General features: G+C 38.4%; 1 protein-coding gene across 1 annotated transcript; it reads left to right on the top strand.

Moving 5' to 3' along the window:
* The first annotated feature begins 341 nt into the window (after positions 1-341).
* Positions 342-14,325, top strand: C5H5orf46 (chromosome 5 C5orf46 homolog). Its single transcript, XM_027606429.1, has 4 exons — positions 342-462; positions 5,122-5,257; positions 9,610-9,667; positions 13,530-14,325. The coding sequence occupies exons 1-3, from the start codon at positions 393-395 to the stop codon at positions 9,656-9,658; spliced, it is 255 nt and encodes an 84-aa protein (XP_027462230.1). The 5' UTR covers positions 342-392; the 3' UTR covers positions 9,659-9,667; positions 13,530-14,325.
* The last annotated feature ends 1,002 nt before the right edge of the window (positions 14,326-15,327 follow it).

Here is a 15,327-nt window from a genome sequence, read left to right as displayed (position 1 = left end):
TGGAAAAACAAGCAGAGTACACAGGGTGGAGAGTAGGCACACCTCACCAATCTGATTTGTTGCCTGCTCCTTGGCCCTGCATAGTCATTCTGCCTGAGAGCCAGCGAATAATCAATGCTGGTATTGCAACTACCTGTAAAGAGTTACTCCAGTGCTCTTTATGAAATACACATTAGAAACACTGACAGGGTTTTTCTTTCCCTATATGAAAACCTTGGTTTAAAAGATAGGGCAGGGTTCATTATAGAAATCCAAGCACAAGCTGTGCAGATATCTTGTGCAACAACCTAAATTCCATAGCAGATGATGTCACCTATAAATGCCTTATAAATGGAGCAAGTCTCTGGGAGCATCTGAACGGGTGATCTGTACCGATACCCAGCGCTACAGGCATGGCTGTCTCAGTGCTGCGGCTGACAATTGTCCTGGGACTACTCGTCTTTATCCTGACTTGCCAGGCCGGTGAGTGCTTCTGAATGCAGCTTATGCAATATGCAGTAGTCAGCCAGGAGTCCAGGGAGGCAGCAGCACTGATCCAGAACATAAAGGGGAAAGAGGGAAAGGGGGCTTTGGGCAGTACAGAAAGAGCATTGGACTAGGGGACTAGAGGCAGATCTAACAAAAAGAAAGTAGGATTTTCATTCTAACGTGCTTCAGTTACAGCCTCTATCCTCAGTGAATGTATGAAGTTCGGGATGATCTTTCTTCTTATATATTCATGTAATACAGTGACACTATTATATTATAAATTTCTTGACAGCGGGGGGGGGGAAGATTTATTTTTTGATGATTCTAACTAATAATATTTAAAGGTAAAGAATATATACCCTGGAGGGGCACCTGGGTGGCTCAATTGGTTAAGCCGCTGCCTTCAGCTCAGATCATGATCCCAGGGTCCTGGGATCGAGCCCCACATCGGGCTCCTTGCTCTGCGGGGAGCCTGCTTCTCCCTCTCCCTCTGCCTGCCACTCCCCCTGCTTGTGATCTCTCTCTCACTATCTCTACCTCTGTGTCAAATAAATAAATAAAATCTTTTAAAAATTTTTTAAAAAAAGAATATATACCCTGGAATAAGACTCCTAGGCCTGGCTCTACACTGATCAGGAATGTGACTTCAGGCATGTTATTTCACCTCTCTGGGACTCACATGTTAAAGGGAGTATCAGTAGTTAACTTTCTCATAAAGTTATCATGAAAATTGAATAAAATTGAATAAGAGACAAAAGTCCGGTCTTTAATAAGCACCCAATAAATAGTAACTGTTACTGTTATCACGTATTATCTCATTTGAGTCTCATAATAATCCTTTTAAGTAAATATTCAAAGTTTTATCATTTCCCTCTCAGCAGGTTAACAAAGCTTGCAGAAGGAAAGTCACTTGGGCAAAGACACAGAGGCATACCTAGGATTTAAACCCCAGGTCCTTCGATTCTGTCCTTTATGACTAAGCGCCTACTTCTTTCGTGTCTGTCCCAAGCACACAGGGGACCACAAGGCAGCTTGTAAGATTCTCCTTATTTTTGGCCTGCAGAAGGTGGTGAGCTCTTGACTTGTCTTTATTCAGAAGGATAGGTCAGAAAACACAGCCAGTGCAAATAATTTAGTAACAGAGCCTTTTGAAATGTTCTAAATGTAACTTGGCAGAACTCAACACTGTTAGCCACCCACTGTGCACCAGCAGAACATATAGGCAGATACCCTAATGGAACTGCCATAGAGATCGCCTCAGACACTACTGTGACCGTCAACATCTGGAGTCATCACTACAGTAAAGTGAAAGATGAGATTTATATTCTAAGGACCAGTCCCCAGCTCTGTCTCTCACGAACTCTGAAACTGGTTAAATCAGTTCACTGCTTTGAACCTCAGTTTCTTCATCTATAAAATGCGGTAACAATCAACTTCACCAGGTCAAATGACTATGCCTTTGTAATCACTTCGTAAACTACAAACACTATACAAATATCAATAGTACTGTATTTTTTTTCCTGAACTTTATGGTAACATTTACTGAAAAACTCAACCAAGTAGTTAATATAAATAAAGGCTAGTCCATATTATATTTGAAAAGAAAAAATATTCAATTATTGGCTTTGCTAATTTGTTTCTAGTATGTCAGATTCTTAATTTTTATTATTTTTATTTATATATTTTTCTGTTTTTCAACATTTTCAAATGCCTTAATATTTTAACTGCATTTTTCAATTTTCATAATCTCCTAAAGCACAAGAGCAAGAAGCTACTATGAATCATTTTGTTACTATTACTATTAATATATTTTATTATATATATATGCACCCATTATTATGGTTATATATCATAGTAATGCAGCAAATGCAGCAAGCATTTATTGTGGGTTTACCTTGAACCCAGTGATAAGTTGTATATATGTATATAGATACGGGTACATACATATATATGCATATATATACACACATATATGATATATATGAAAGATATATAAAATATCTTTCAATACTGACAATAACACAATGAAGAAACAGAAAAAGAGTGGTTAAGTATTGTGTGCAAGTTTACCTGGGGGATTTTTTTGCTGAAGACAGGAATCAAACTCAGGTATATAGGACTCCAAAACATATGGTCCACCATACTCTAAAACCTCTTAATATAGCTATGGTCCAAGGGCTGGAGCCAAATATCCAATCTTCACACATATTCCAAACCAGGGCTCTTTGTATAATGAAAAGCTTGCATTTAGTGTCATATTAAAATAAAAGGTCAGTAAAATTAACTTGTTATGCAAGTATGCATATAGCAACATAGGAAAAAGGAACTCACTTTTCATGCAAGAAATGGCTGTTCTGTATCTGGTAAATGTCTTCAGGGGAAAACTGCTTGAAGATGGTACTATATCATGTAGATAATGTGCTCTGTGGAGTTAAAACAATTTAGGCTCAAACCTTGGCTCAGCCAGATTCTAGAGGTGTGATGTTAGGTGAGTCATTTAATTTATCTGAGCACCTGTTTTCTATAAAACCGTAATATCTTCACTGAACTAAATAAAAATTAAAGCATGTCATGAAAACAATATCCCAGTACCTGCTCAACAGGCACATCACAAATTTCCATTCTCTTTCCTTCTTCCCATGATGAAAACACAGCAATTCTGGTCACTGTGGTGGCCCTGCACTCCATGTAAGGATCATGTCTATACATGTTCATTCATACCTTAACTCTTAGCATATGCTATGCACATCATGGTAGGCTCAAAAAATACTTGCTGAATGAAAACACCAACAGCTAAAGGAACAAATCTTTTGTTGTTGTTTGGTAAACAACAGATGCTTGCAGATTTGAAAGCCACATTTTTTGACTAAGAGTTTCCATTTTAGGACATAATATAAATATGAGGCTTCTAACATAATTTTTGACAGCCTCCACACAAAAAGCTAGTTACATCTCCTTCATTCAGAGTCATGGGGAACAGGGTCTAGATGTTGGGACTTTTTGAGTCAAAACTTGTGGTGGGGTTAGCAAATGAAATACAGGATACCCAGTTAAATTTGAATTTCAGATAAACAATGAGTAATTTTTTAGTTTAAGTAGACCTAAATATTGCATGGTCATTCTTACACCAAAATAGTATTTGTTGTTGATCTGACATTTAACTTTATTTCAGTGTCCTATATTTGTATTTACCAAATCTGGCAACACTACTTGTGGGGCTACAATAAAACTGAAAGATAAGGGTCCCACTTCATCCAGGCACCAGAGTCCAGGGGGGAGGCCACTTGAAGCTACTGACACTCTTCCCTTACTTTTAACCTCTTGAACAATTTAGACTACAAAGCAAAGCCAAAACCCGCCAAGGGACCCTGCATGTCCCCAGCCTCACTCTCTGGATCCTTAGTCCTCATTCCAAAAGGCACTTGACTAAGAGTTAAGAGTAAGAAGCCTGAATTTAGAACTCCATCCTCTCTTGCTATTTGTGAGACCTCTTGCAAGTCACTTAATCTTTTCAGTTTCTTAGTCCAGTGAGCTAAGAACTGCATACCCCATAAGAATGGTCAAGGGTAAAATCACACGGCATTTGTAAAGTCATTATTTACAGAACTATCAAAATGATGTACAAGTGATAGAATTTCTCCTTGTCATCATCCTTATTACACTATTTTCAATCTTATAACATACTTGTGGTTAGATCATAACTTTTCTGTCAAAGGCCATACAGCTCATTTTTGTTGTTGCTGATATCTTGTATTTTATAAGTAATCTATGTTTGCTGTAGAAAAATTAGAGAATATAAAGAAACAGAGGTATTTCCATTGGAGGGGCGGAACAAGGCTATGCAGTTCAGCACGGAGTGCTTTTGGATCCAGATTTTAATACCAGTCCGACATGGAATTGAACTCCATTTTGGCCACTCACTAACTCTGTGCTTTGACCTAGCTCCTAAATTCCTCTCAACTTCAACTTCTTGACCTTTAGCTTGAGAATAAAATGATGCGATCATGCATGCAGATTGTCTGTCATAGGTCCATGCGTAACAAATGCTACCCATTATTATGTCATCATTATTATCATTACAACAGGTCAGGGATTGCATGGAGAAAAATACATTAAAATGGGGATTCTGGGGGTGCCTGGGTGGCTCAATCCATTAAGTGGCTGACTCTTGATTTCATCTCAAGTCATGATCTCAGGCTCATGGAATCAAGTCCCATGTCTGGCTCCTCGCTCAGTGGGGAGTCTGCTAAAGACTCTCTCCTTCTGCCCTTCCCTCCACTCACTCTCGCACTCTCTCTCTAAGATAAATAAATAAATCTTTTTTAAAAGGTGGGGGGCAGTCTCTATTTCAATCCTGGCACTGGCATTTTTAACTCTGGACAAGTTACTTAACTTCCATGAGCTTCAATTTTCTCAATCAGAAAGGAAACCCATGTCTACCTAAGTATTGATATATGCTGTTTTTAGGAATAAGCGAGATGATGCATGTGAAGACTTTGTCAGGGCAGGCATTAAATGTTCAATAAATATAACTGTACCAGGCTGTATAATTAACGAGAGGGGCTACAAAGCGCTCTAGGGGCTCCCTTCAAAGAAAAGAGTCTTCCCTTTCTTATTGCTGAGAATTACCTGAGATTCTGTTCTGTTTTTCAGATGACAAACCAGATGACAAGCCAGATGACTCAGACAAAAACCCAGAGCCAGAATTCCCAAAATTCCTAAACCTCTTGGGCACAGAGATCATTGAGAATGCAGTGGAGTTCATCCTCCGCTCCCTAAGGAGGACCAGGTAAGCCCTGAGACAAACCTTGCTTTTGTCTGCTTCTCTGTCAGTAATGACCACATTGTATTAAAATGAATGTGAAACAAAACTGTGCATGACAATATATTATTTGAGTTGAAAAGTATTGCCCTACCTTAAGATATATTTGCATCTGAGTGAATTTCCCTAAACTCTTTTGGAGTGTGCACATTCCCAACAAGTGGTTCCATAAAGTATTTTTTATCTCAGGATCAAGTAGGAAGGAGGAAGAGCACCAGACCAGGGAACAGAAGGCCAGGTTCTGGTCTCCCCACATGTGCTACTTGACTGGGTGACCCTGAGCAAGGCCCTCCTTCTCTGAGTGCCTTAGTTTTCTCATCTGTAAAGTTAAAAGAATAAAGGACCCACCCAGTGCAGGCACTGTAATTCTTTGGTGAAAGTGGTGGGTAGTGATGTGTTCACTAGGGAGAGATGTGATGAGTCCTGCCTTTATTTTCTAGTTTGAGAAACTCAAGAGGGTTAGCAAAGAGAGTAGCTGATATCTCTTCAGAGACAATCTAGGGAACCTCTCATATGAGTGTTGATCATGAGGGATTGCCATCGTGGCAGAGCATACAGCCTAGAATCTTCCCAGGGTTCTCTACTTCCTTCCAAGCCCCCCTGTGCCCAACACCTAACACATCTTACTCCAGTCTACACAGCTCTGATTTTCACTTCTACTTCACCCTGTTTTCATTTGACCCACCGTAAGCTCCCTACTTTCAGCTCTCCAAGATCCAATTTGTTCTGAATTTCCAGGTGCTTTCAATCTCCACTTCACTGAACCTCTGTCTCTAATTCTCTCCTTCATAGACCCCAAAGCCCAGTTTGACAAAGTGTGGTCAAGAATCCCCTGGAGAATTTGTACAAAATGAAGTTTCTTCATCTCATCTTGTGTCTTTGTAGGACAAAGCTAAGGGTATGCTTTTTAACAAGCTTGCTGGTGATTCTGATATCCCATCAATTTTGAAAGCCCTTGATTAGATGCTCTGCACTACATGGCTTCCCCTTAAAGGTCCACATATCCTTTAAATTTTTATTCATATTTTGTGTAAATGTGCATCTTAGCATTTTTTTTTTTTAGGGAAATGCTTCTGACGTTTTTTTAGATTCTCCAGGGGGTCTCGTGACCAATAACATTAAGAAACACTTTCTTTTCTATAGAGAAGTAATCAGGGGCCATGTTGTAATCTCTGATTTGCTTAAATCAATATATTATCATGTGATGGGCAGGATTCTGCATGCCATCTTCACGCACAAATTATTGAAACTCACAGATGTTTATTTTTGTATGGTTATTTTTCCTATTGTGGTTGCTTTTGCAACTGTTGAGTTTCAGGGATTGTTAATGTAAACAAGGAGGAAACTAACAAGGAGGCAAGAGTAACACCCATTATGTACAAAGTACACATTACACTCCAGTTGAATTCATATTGTTACAAAGCACAACAATAGCAATGCAAGGAGTTGAAGCAGTAATATTTCTTTTTATTCCTTCCTTTGGGAATTCCCCAGACATAAAATAGCACTTTTTTTCTCTGTTAACCCTGAAAGCTCATTATCTGAAATACAAGACAATTGCTGTCAGCTCTGGATTCAGGAATGGCACCTCGACTTCAACCATTTCCTTTTTTCCTCATTGTTTTCTAAGTAAACAATGTTCTTTCTGTTTCTGGAACTTAAAACCATCTCAGGCTCTCTGCCCTTGCTTTCATTTCCTAAAATGTTCTTTCCTTCTCTCATGGCTAGTGCTTTGTCTCACAGCTCATCTAAAAGTCACCTCCTCAGAAAACAGTTCTATGACCACTCTTACTCACACTATCTTCTCTTCATTCCCTAGTTCTTCTCCCTTACTTTACCTTATCATAGTGTCGTTATAACATATATCACCATCTTTATTTATTTGTAGTCATGTAGCTATGTGAAAGTAGGGATCAGGTCTATCTAGCTCATGGCTCTAACATAGTACCTTATAGATTGAATGAGACACTCAGCAAATAGTTGAATTGATTAATTAAGGAAGGTATCTTAGAGATCAGATCTAAAACCCATTACTGCAATTTGGGAAATCCTGAGGGATCTTTGTAGCAAGACACAGCAGTCCTTGCTCAAGGGAAAAATCTAGCTGTCCTTTCTCTGTCCAAGATAAGACCATAAATATAATGGGGATAGGGAATGGGAGGAGACCATCAAGAAGTGTTTCTAAGCACTTAGTATATACAAAGTTGGGGCAGAAATTGTGAAGGAAAAATCTAAAATGTAAATCCCTTCTCAAAGATTTGCAGTCCTTATGGTAAGATGACACAGCAAATGTCATGATGACTAATATGCTAACTAAGATAAATGTCAGTAAAACGTCACAGGTAATTTCTGGAGAATGGAGCTGTCTACTGACACCAGGATGTTTAGGGGAGTGTTTATAGCAAGGATGAGATGCAATTTGAGCCTTAAAGACAAAATTTGATTAGAGAGGATGACAGGAATGAGGAAACTTCATAAAGACGAGAATTTCCTTTATTTACTCCAATATATCTGATACCTAAGTACTGTGTCAAGCACATAATAAATGCTAGATATGTGCTTTCAGGACATTGAATAGAAGAGCTCACCTCCTCCACTCTGGATTACTTTAGAGCTGTGTAAACTGGATTCTGGTCACCATTGTTCTGAAAAAATATACATATTCTTAAATCCTCTGACCCCTCAAGAAGGTTCCAATCCTTGTGAATTTCCCCTCACCTGCTGAATTTCCATGACACGACATTTTCCTTGTTCTCTCCCTACCTCTAACCATTCTTTCTTATTCTTTTTATTTGACTTATGACCAATGACTTCCAAAATCAGATGTCTATTGTGTTCTTTTTACTGAACTTCAGACTGAAATGATTAACTGTTTGCTAGAAAATTACACCTTGGTTTTCCATCAATACCTGAAATTTAACTGGTCTAAACCCAAACCCATCACCCCACAAACCTGCTCCTCCTCCCATGTTCCTTATTTCAGGAATCACATCCCCACCCACCCAGAATCCAGAAACCTCAGGGTCTTCTTGGATCTTTCCTGCTTGTCAACACCTTCCTCAAATTGCTGAATATTCTACCTCTAATTTTTTTCCTGTATCATTGCTTTTCTTCAACTTCACTGACCAGCTGGCCTAGTAGAGTTTTTTCGTCACCTCCTTCCTGAGCTCTTTTTATTAGATTTATGATTAGTTCCACTGTTTCTGTCTGTCCTCCCTCCAAACCAACCTCTACTTACTATCAGAGTTATATAACAAAAACACAAGTTGGGTTCTATTACTGCCCTGCTTGAAACCCTTTTGTAAATTTCCATAGCCTACAAAATCAGAACAAATGCATTTGGCTGAAGTTAAATGTTCTTTCCTGAAGCCTGTGTATCTATCAATCACATATCTCACTCCTGAAGTCAAACACCTGATGCCCCAATACCAAATGATTTGTTTCAGAACTGGTCATGTTTGTATAAACCCCCAACATCTTTGTACATGGCTCTTCTCTCTGCCAGCAAGGCCTTGCTAGGTAGACTTGTCCGCCTAGCAAGTTTAATCATTTCTAAAGTCCAATTCAAAGACAAGTTCTGTGAAGACCCCTATGATTACAAACTGTAGGTATTCATACTCCAGATTTCCTAATGCTTTGTGGGAACCTTCAATTGATTTTCTTTCCCCCCTCATTGTTTTAAATTACTTGTTCATTGTTTTAAATTACTTGTATCTGATTGTGTCTATTTTCTCCACTACACTATAAACTTCTCACAGGCCACATTTTAATCATTTTACCTTTCCAGCAGCTACCGTGTACCCTATCCTTCAACAGTATAGTGCTTCTAGGATTAATTCCTGATTCTAGACATCTCAGTTTTAGACTTTGCTTTGCAGTTTACCAGCTATGTGATTTAGACAGGTTGTTTAATCTCTTTGAGCTTTAGAAGTTTCTTCATATGTAAAAAGAAATAAAAATTCATTCATTTATCCATTTATTTATTATTTACTTAATTCAAACATTTATTAATTTATACTATATGCCAGATGCTGGGGATATATTACTAAATGAATATACCAAAATATCTGTCTTATGTAGTTTATATATGAATAGACAGCTAATGAATAGATTTGTTGGCAGATTCAAAGAGATAATTGTGCATAAATAGCTTGCAACTACAAACTGTTATGGAAGTCTTGAATCTTGTTAACTTATGACATAGGAAAATCTGCAGAACAAAATTGTGGCTCAAGCATTATAAGACATCCTAGTGATCATTCTAACATTCTTGTTCAATCTCAGTCATAATTCATTTTTCTCTTTTTTTTCTTTTCAAGAGGATTTATGGAATTTGATGATAAACGAGGAGAATATTCAGCAAAGTGACTTCCCCAGGTGATTTTAACTTATAATTTACAAGTAAAATAATAGCATATTGAACAAAAAGGAGGGTCTGTCTTATTTTATTTAACTAATTTGGGTACCTCTGTGCCTACCTACAAGCAGAAAAGGTATATCTTTTCATTTTTACTGTAGTTTCTTAAAATTAATTTTAAATACATGTACTTTTTCTTTATCATCATAAAGTCACCGATCTAATCAGATTATCTTAAGAGAGGAGGCAAACTGTGGGGTGCAACACGTAAGCACTGGGAGTTAGGTGACCTGGTCCTGCCACAAACACTGCTCACTTGCTTTGTGCGCTTGGCACCCATGACATGAGGGGATTGTGTGCACTAAAGTAGAAGAGCCCATGCAATTGTGCAATTAGTTACTCATGAGAAGAGTGAGATTTACTGAACCTAATTCCAGAAAAGACTAACAAGCTCCCTAATCCCACAGAGTTGGATTTATAGTAGTCCCCCCTTACCTGTGAGGGATACGTTCCAAGATGCCAGTGGATGACTGACACTGTGGAGAGTACGAATCCCATATATACGTTGCTTTTTCTTATACATACATACCTATAATAAAGTTTAATTTACAAATTAGGCACAGTTAGAAATGAACAGTAACTAATAATAAATTAGGAGAATTGTAATGATCTACTCTAATAAAAGTTATGCAAATGTGGTCTCTCAGAATATCTTACTGTACTGTCCTCACCTTTCCTCTTCTTATGATGATGTGAGACAATAAAATGTCTCCATGATGAGAGGAAGTGACGTGAACTACACAGGCACTGTGATACAGCATTAGGCTACTACTGATGTTCTGACATTATGTCAGAAAGAGGATCATCTGTTTCCAGACCTTGGTTGACTGTGGGTAACTGGAACTGTGGAAAGCAAAACCACAAATAAAGGGTAACTACAAACAATATGGTCTGAGTGCTCAGAAACACCCACTCTTTCCTTATTCTATTCTCTCCTGAGAACAGATATTGAAATATAAGAACAGAAATGATATAGCTGGGAATGTAATTATTATATCAGTAGCTAGCATGAACTGAGTACATACTCTGTTTTAAGCATTAAGCTAAGTGCTGTATAAGTATTCCCTAATTTCATTCTAACATCACTATGAAAAATGGGTATTCTTCTTTAATTTTGTAAGTAAGGAATGTGACCAAGTCACTAACGTTGGCAAGTTAGTAGGAGAAGAGGGAAGGATTTGAACTTAGGCAGCCTGATTCCAGAGTGTGCATTCTATCACTAAGCAGTAAGTGCTAGTGGAGAACAAAGAACAGTGTAGAAGGAGGCAGTTGAAAAGAGTGAGTAAGCTATGTGATCTTACACATGCCTTCCAGGTGCCCATAGAAACAAAACACTACCCCTTTGGTTAACTGAGTTACCTTACATGCATCTCAAAGAAGCATGGTCTTTCCTAACTTCTATTTCATATCCGATCTGGGAATGCTCCTTTTCCCTACTGTCTTCATTTTATAACCCGGGTGTTATTAATGTAAGCTCAGCAGGTTACTATCATATTACCCAGGAACGCAGCCCACTCTTTTCCATAAGCTTCTAAAGACAGAAATCAGTTTTGGGCTTTGGAATCAAGAAATGCCCAACCCAGACACGTCTGACTCTCACCCCAAATCCAACTAAGCTTCTAAGAACATTCACTTAGGTTTGCATTTTCCATTTCCATCTTCTCAGAGAACAACTTACCTCTTATTGCAAGTGTCCCAACCCTTAGCTGGTTCATTCAGGCTGCTGGTACACATCTCCACCCATTGGTACCCACACCCTGAATCTTTAGAGTGCTATACTAACAGTTCATGTCTGTCAGTGAGACAGACATGTCCAACAGACAAGGTGCCAGGAAGGAGTAGAAAGAGCAAAAGACATAGGGAGGAAAGAAGTTCAAATTCTAACTTGTCTGCTCTTGGTTGTGTGATCCTGTGGCGGTCACTTGGCCTCCTTGAGTTTCACTCTACTCCTTATTAATGTTAAAAATCTCGGGAACTTAATTGTTCCAGATCTTAATGCCAGAATTTTTCTTACTCCATATAAAAAATTTTTGAGTGAATTCATGAACCAATTGTAGATGTTCTAATGGTCAGGGAGGAATGGCTCAATTTGGGGATATAAAAAAATTGGTCTAGAGAGAAGGAAGCCTCTAAGGCAAAGATTAAATTTTGAATGGTTTCATCAGAAGTATCTCTTTAAATCCTAGTGACTGTGCATTTAATAAGTAGCTTTAAAAGTTTCACATGTATGATAATTGCCGCATCAAATCAAAAGCAAGTCACCACTTTAGAATTAAATGACCACAGCAATGCCTATTTCTCCAGTATAGAAAATGTGGCTGAAGTTCTAGGTATTTCCTAAATTAAGACAGACATATAAACAAATAGATATCTAGATAACCCATCTTTCTCCTATAACACATGCCCCTTTCTTACATATCCCTGTAGTGCTTATTTATTTTTTAAAAAAGATTTTATTTATTTATTTGACAGAGAGAGACACAGGGAGAGAGGCAACACAAGCAGGGGGAGTGGGAAAGGGAGAAGCAGGCTTCCCGCGGAGCAGGGAGCCTGATGCGGGGCTCTCCTGGGATCGTGACCTGAGCTGAAGGCAGACATAGTGCTTATTTGATCTGTACCTACTATGTGTCAGATTCTGCCAGTACTCTCAAGATAAATAATGATGTCCAGCCATTGAGCAGTTGATGGTGATAGTCTGGGCTATCACTTAGCACTGTGTCCCCCAGGACTGTGGAGGGAAATGATAGAGTTATGTATAAAAGTGCCTTTCACATGCCTTGGAGAAAGGAGGTAAGGGACATGCCTGGAGGAAGGGGTGGGTACTAAAAGGGCTTTACAAAGAAGGTGAACTTGCACACACATTCTCAGATGATTAACAGAGAGGGGCAAGGTCTCAAAAGCAACTCATCCAATAGTTGGACACTTAATCAATCTGAGACCCTCCCAACCTCTGCTCAATCACATTGGTACAATTTCCTTATGTTAATAGACTTAAAGTCTTATTTTATATTGTCCAGCATCACTTGAAATAAATCCCAGGGATTCAAGTCCCCTAGTGTCTTAAGTCACTAGATGTCTTAAGGTATAAATTTCTTTTCTTGTATTGAAAAAAATCTGATGAACCTCACCAGTCTATTGTCAAAGAAGTAAAAATTGGGAAAGCACTTCACAAATTCTTAAGTTCTGATTACGTGTTTTGAATTAAGAAAAAATGTACTGTGGACCCACTAGATCACATGTTTAGAGTTGCTGAGTCAGAACTTCCAAGAGAAGAACCTGAGAATAAATACATTTTGGGGTGGGGTGGGGCTAATAAATACATTTAACAGGAGATCCTCATGCTGCTGACGAGCAAAACTGCAGTTGGGCGTGACATTACTTAATATCCACTCCATGATGTCTTATGGGAAAAGTTTCTTGCTGAATTTAGAGAAAAAAAATTGCCTTCCCTAAAACTGCTTCTTCTTTTCTCATTGTAAGATTTGTGTAGCATGGTCTATTCTTTTATTTTTTTTCCTGTCTATCCAGAAACTCAAAGTAAAACTGATGACTCATTTTATCCCTGAGTTTAACCTGTGTGCATCCTCCCCTCATCCTTGTCACTGATTCTTGCCATATATACCTTGCATTTTCATTTTTATTGTTGTTGCTTATTTCATCAAATATGTATTATAGTTGATTTCATTATAAATCATCTAGCATTTTAAAGTGCAAAGGCATAAAAATGTTAGAGAAAAGATTAAAAACTCTTTGTATTTTTCTTAAATCTTAAACCTTCTCTAGTTGGTAATTGTTTCCCTCTATCTGGCTTGTGTTTTTAAGGACAAACCCACAAGGCTCCAGAATAACCCAAGGGCAGCCAATCCTGCTTTTCCAGTTCTGCTTCATGAGTCCTCCAGAACAGAGGTCCCAAAAGCAGCTCCAAGCAAGTTCTCAGGATTCAGGACCTGGCTCAGCCAAACACAACCTATTTTGAACATCCTGACTGCATTCTTGCCTTCAGAAATCAGAATAAATGTGTCTCCTTAGGAGTCACATATCCTAGGGAACTGAGAAGATTTTTATTGGTAGTAGTAGTAACCTTCCTGAGCATATTTAAAGTTTTTAATGATGCCAAAAAATATAAAATATATAAAAGTTATTATTAGCCAGAAAAACCAAAGAATGGTTCAAAATAAGGAAGCTAAAGCCCAGATAAAGTAACACGTCCAAAGTCACTGAATTAGGAAATGACGGAAAGGGAATTTGAATCTGACTCTAAAGAACAAACTCTTAACCCATAAAAATGTATGAAGTTTCAGAGTTCAAAGCTTCATATGTTCTTTTTGGAAAGTCTTTCAAATACATCTGAGCCCACTCTCCTCGCTAGGTAAACTAAAAACCAACCATTTTTCAAATAAACAAGCTTATTACTTGTTCCAGAGAGTCTTCATTATTCTTACAGAATAGCAGAGTGTCGGGGATGGGAGAGTCCTGGAGAAGTCTTATGCAGCTCTTAATTTGCTCTAACACCCATTACACAGAGGCGGGGCCTGGTAGCCATTGCTACCGTACTTGCCAACTTAGTCATAGAGGATGGAACCCCTGTATAACCTGACCCAGCTGAGCCAGAAAGATTCTCCCAGAATTATTTATGTGGCCAGTAAGACCACACTGAAATCATGGAGCATGATGATAATTATGGCAGTGCTCTAGAATAAAGGATGTCTGTACTTCTGCTACTGGGTTCTCAATAGCTGTCTTGCGTCTGGCCTTTCCTAAGCGCTCTGACTCTGAAAGAAACACCAGTGTTTCAATAAATCTTTTGTTTGTCTTGTTTCCTATTTTAGTAGCCAGAATATGTCTGCATGCGACACAAAGAACCTTTAATAATATAGATAACTAAATAAAGAGTGAACACCTACAAAATACCAAAAATACACGTTACTCTCTACAATAAATTCAGACAACTCACCTTCTGCATTTTCCAGAGATTGTGCCAATTTTTTCTTTTTTTACTGATATAACTGAATATAATATATGTAGTTTTAAGGTATAAACATGATGATTTGTTATACATGTGCAAAATGATTATAAGAATAAGGTTATTTAACACATCTATCACTCACATATTTACCATTTTTTTGCAGTAAAAATTTTTTTTAAAGATTTTATTTATTTATTTGACAGAGAGAGACACAGCGAGAGCAGGAACACAAGCAGGGGGAGTGGGAGAGGGAGAAGCAGGCTTCCCACGGAGCAGGGAGTCCGATGCGGGGCTCGATCCCAGGACCCCGGGATCATGACCCAAAGCTGAAGGCAGATGCTCAACGACTGAGCCACCCAGGTGCCCCAAGGAGTAAAAATATTTAAGATATACTCTCTTAGCAACTTACAAGTCCAAGATGCAGTATTGCTAACTACAGCCACCGTGCTGCACCTTACATCCCCAGAATGTACTGATCTTGTAACAGCAAGTTTGTATTGACAACCTTCACCTATTTCCCCCACCACCTTCTGCCCGTGGCAACCATCACACCACTCTGTTTCTCTGAGTTCCATTTTTTAGATTCCACATATAAATGAGATCATACAGTACTTGTCTTTTTCTGCCTGACTTATTTCATTTAGCATAACACTC

This window comes from Zalophus californianus, chromosome 5 (assembly GCF_009762305.2).
Source record: "Zalophus californianus isolate mZalCal1 chromosome 5, mZalCal1.pri.v2, whole genome shotgun sequence".
Taxonomy (NCBI): Eukaryota; Metazoa; Chordata; class Mammalia; order Carnivora; family Otariidae; genus Zalophus; species Zalophus californianus.
Note: the sequence above shows the minus strand (reverse complement) of the source record. Positions and strands in the feature narration are given on the sequence as shown.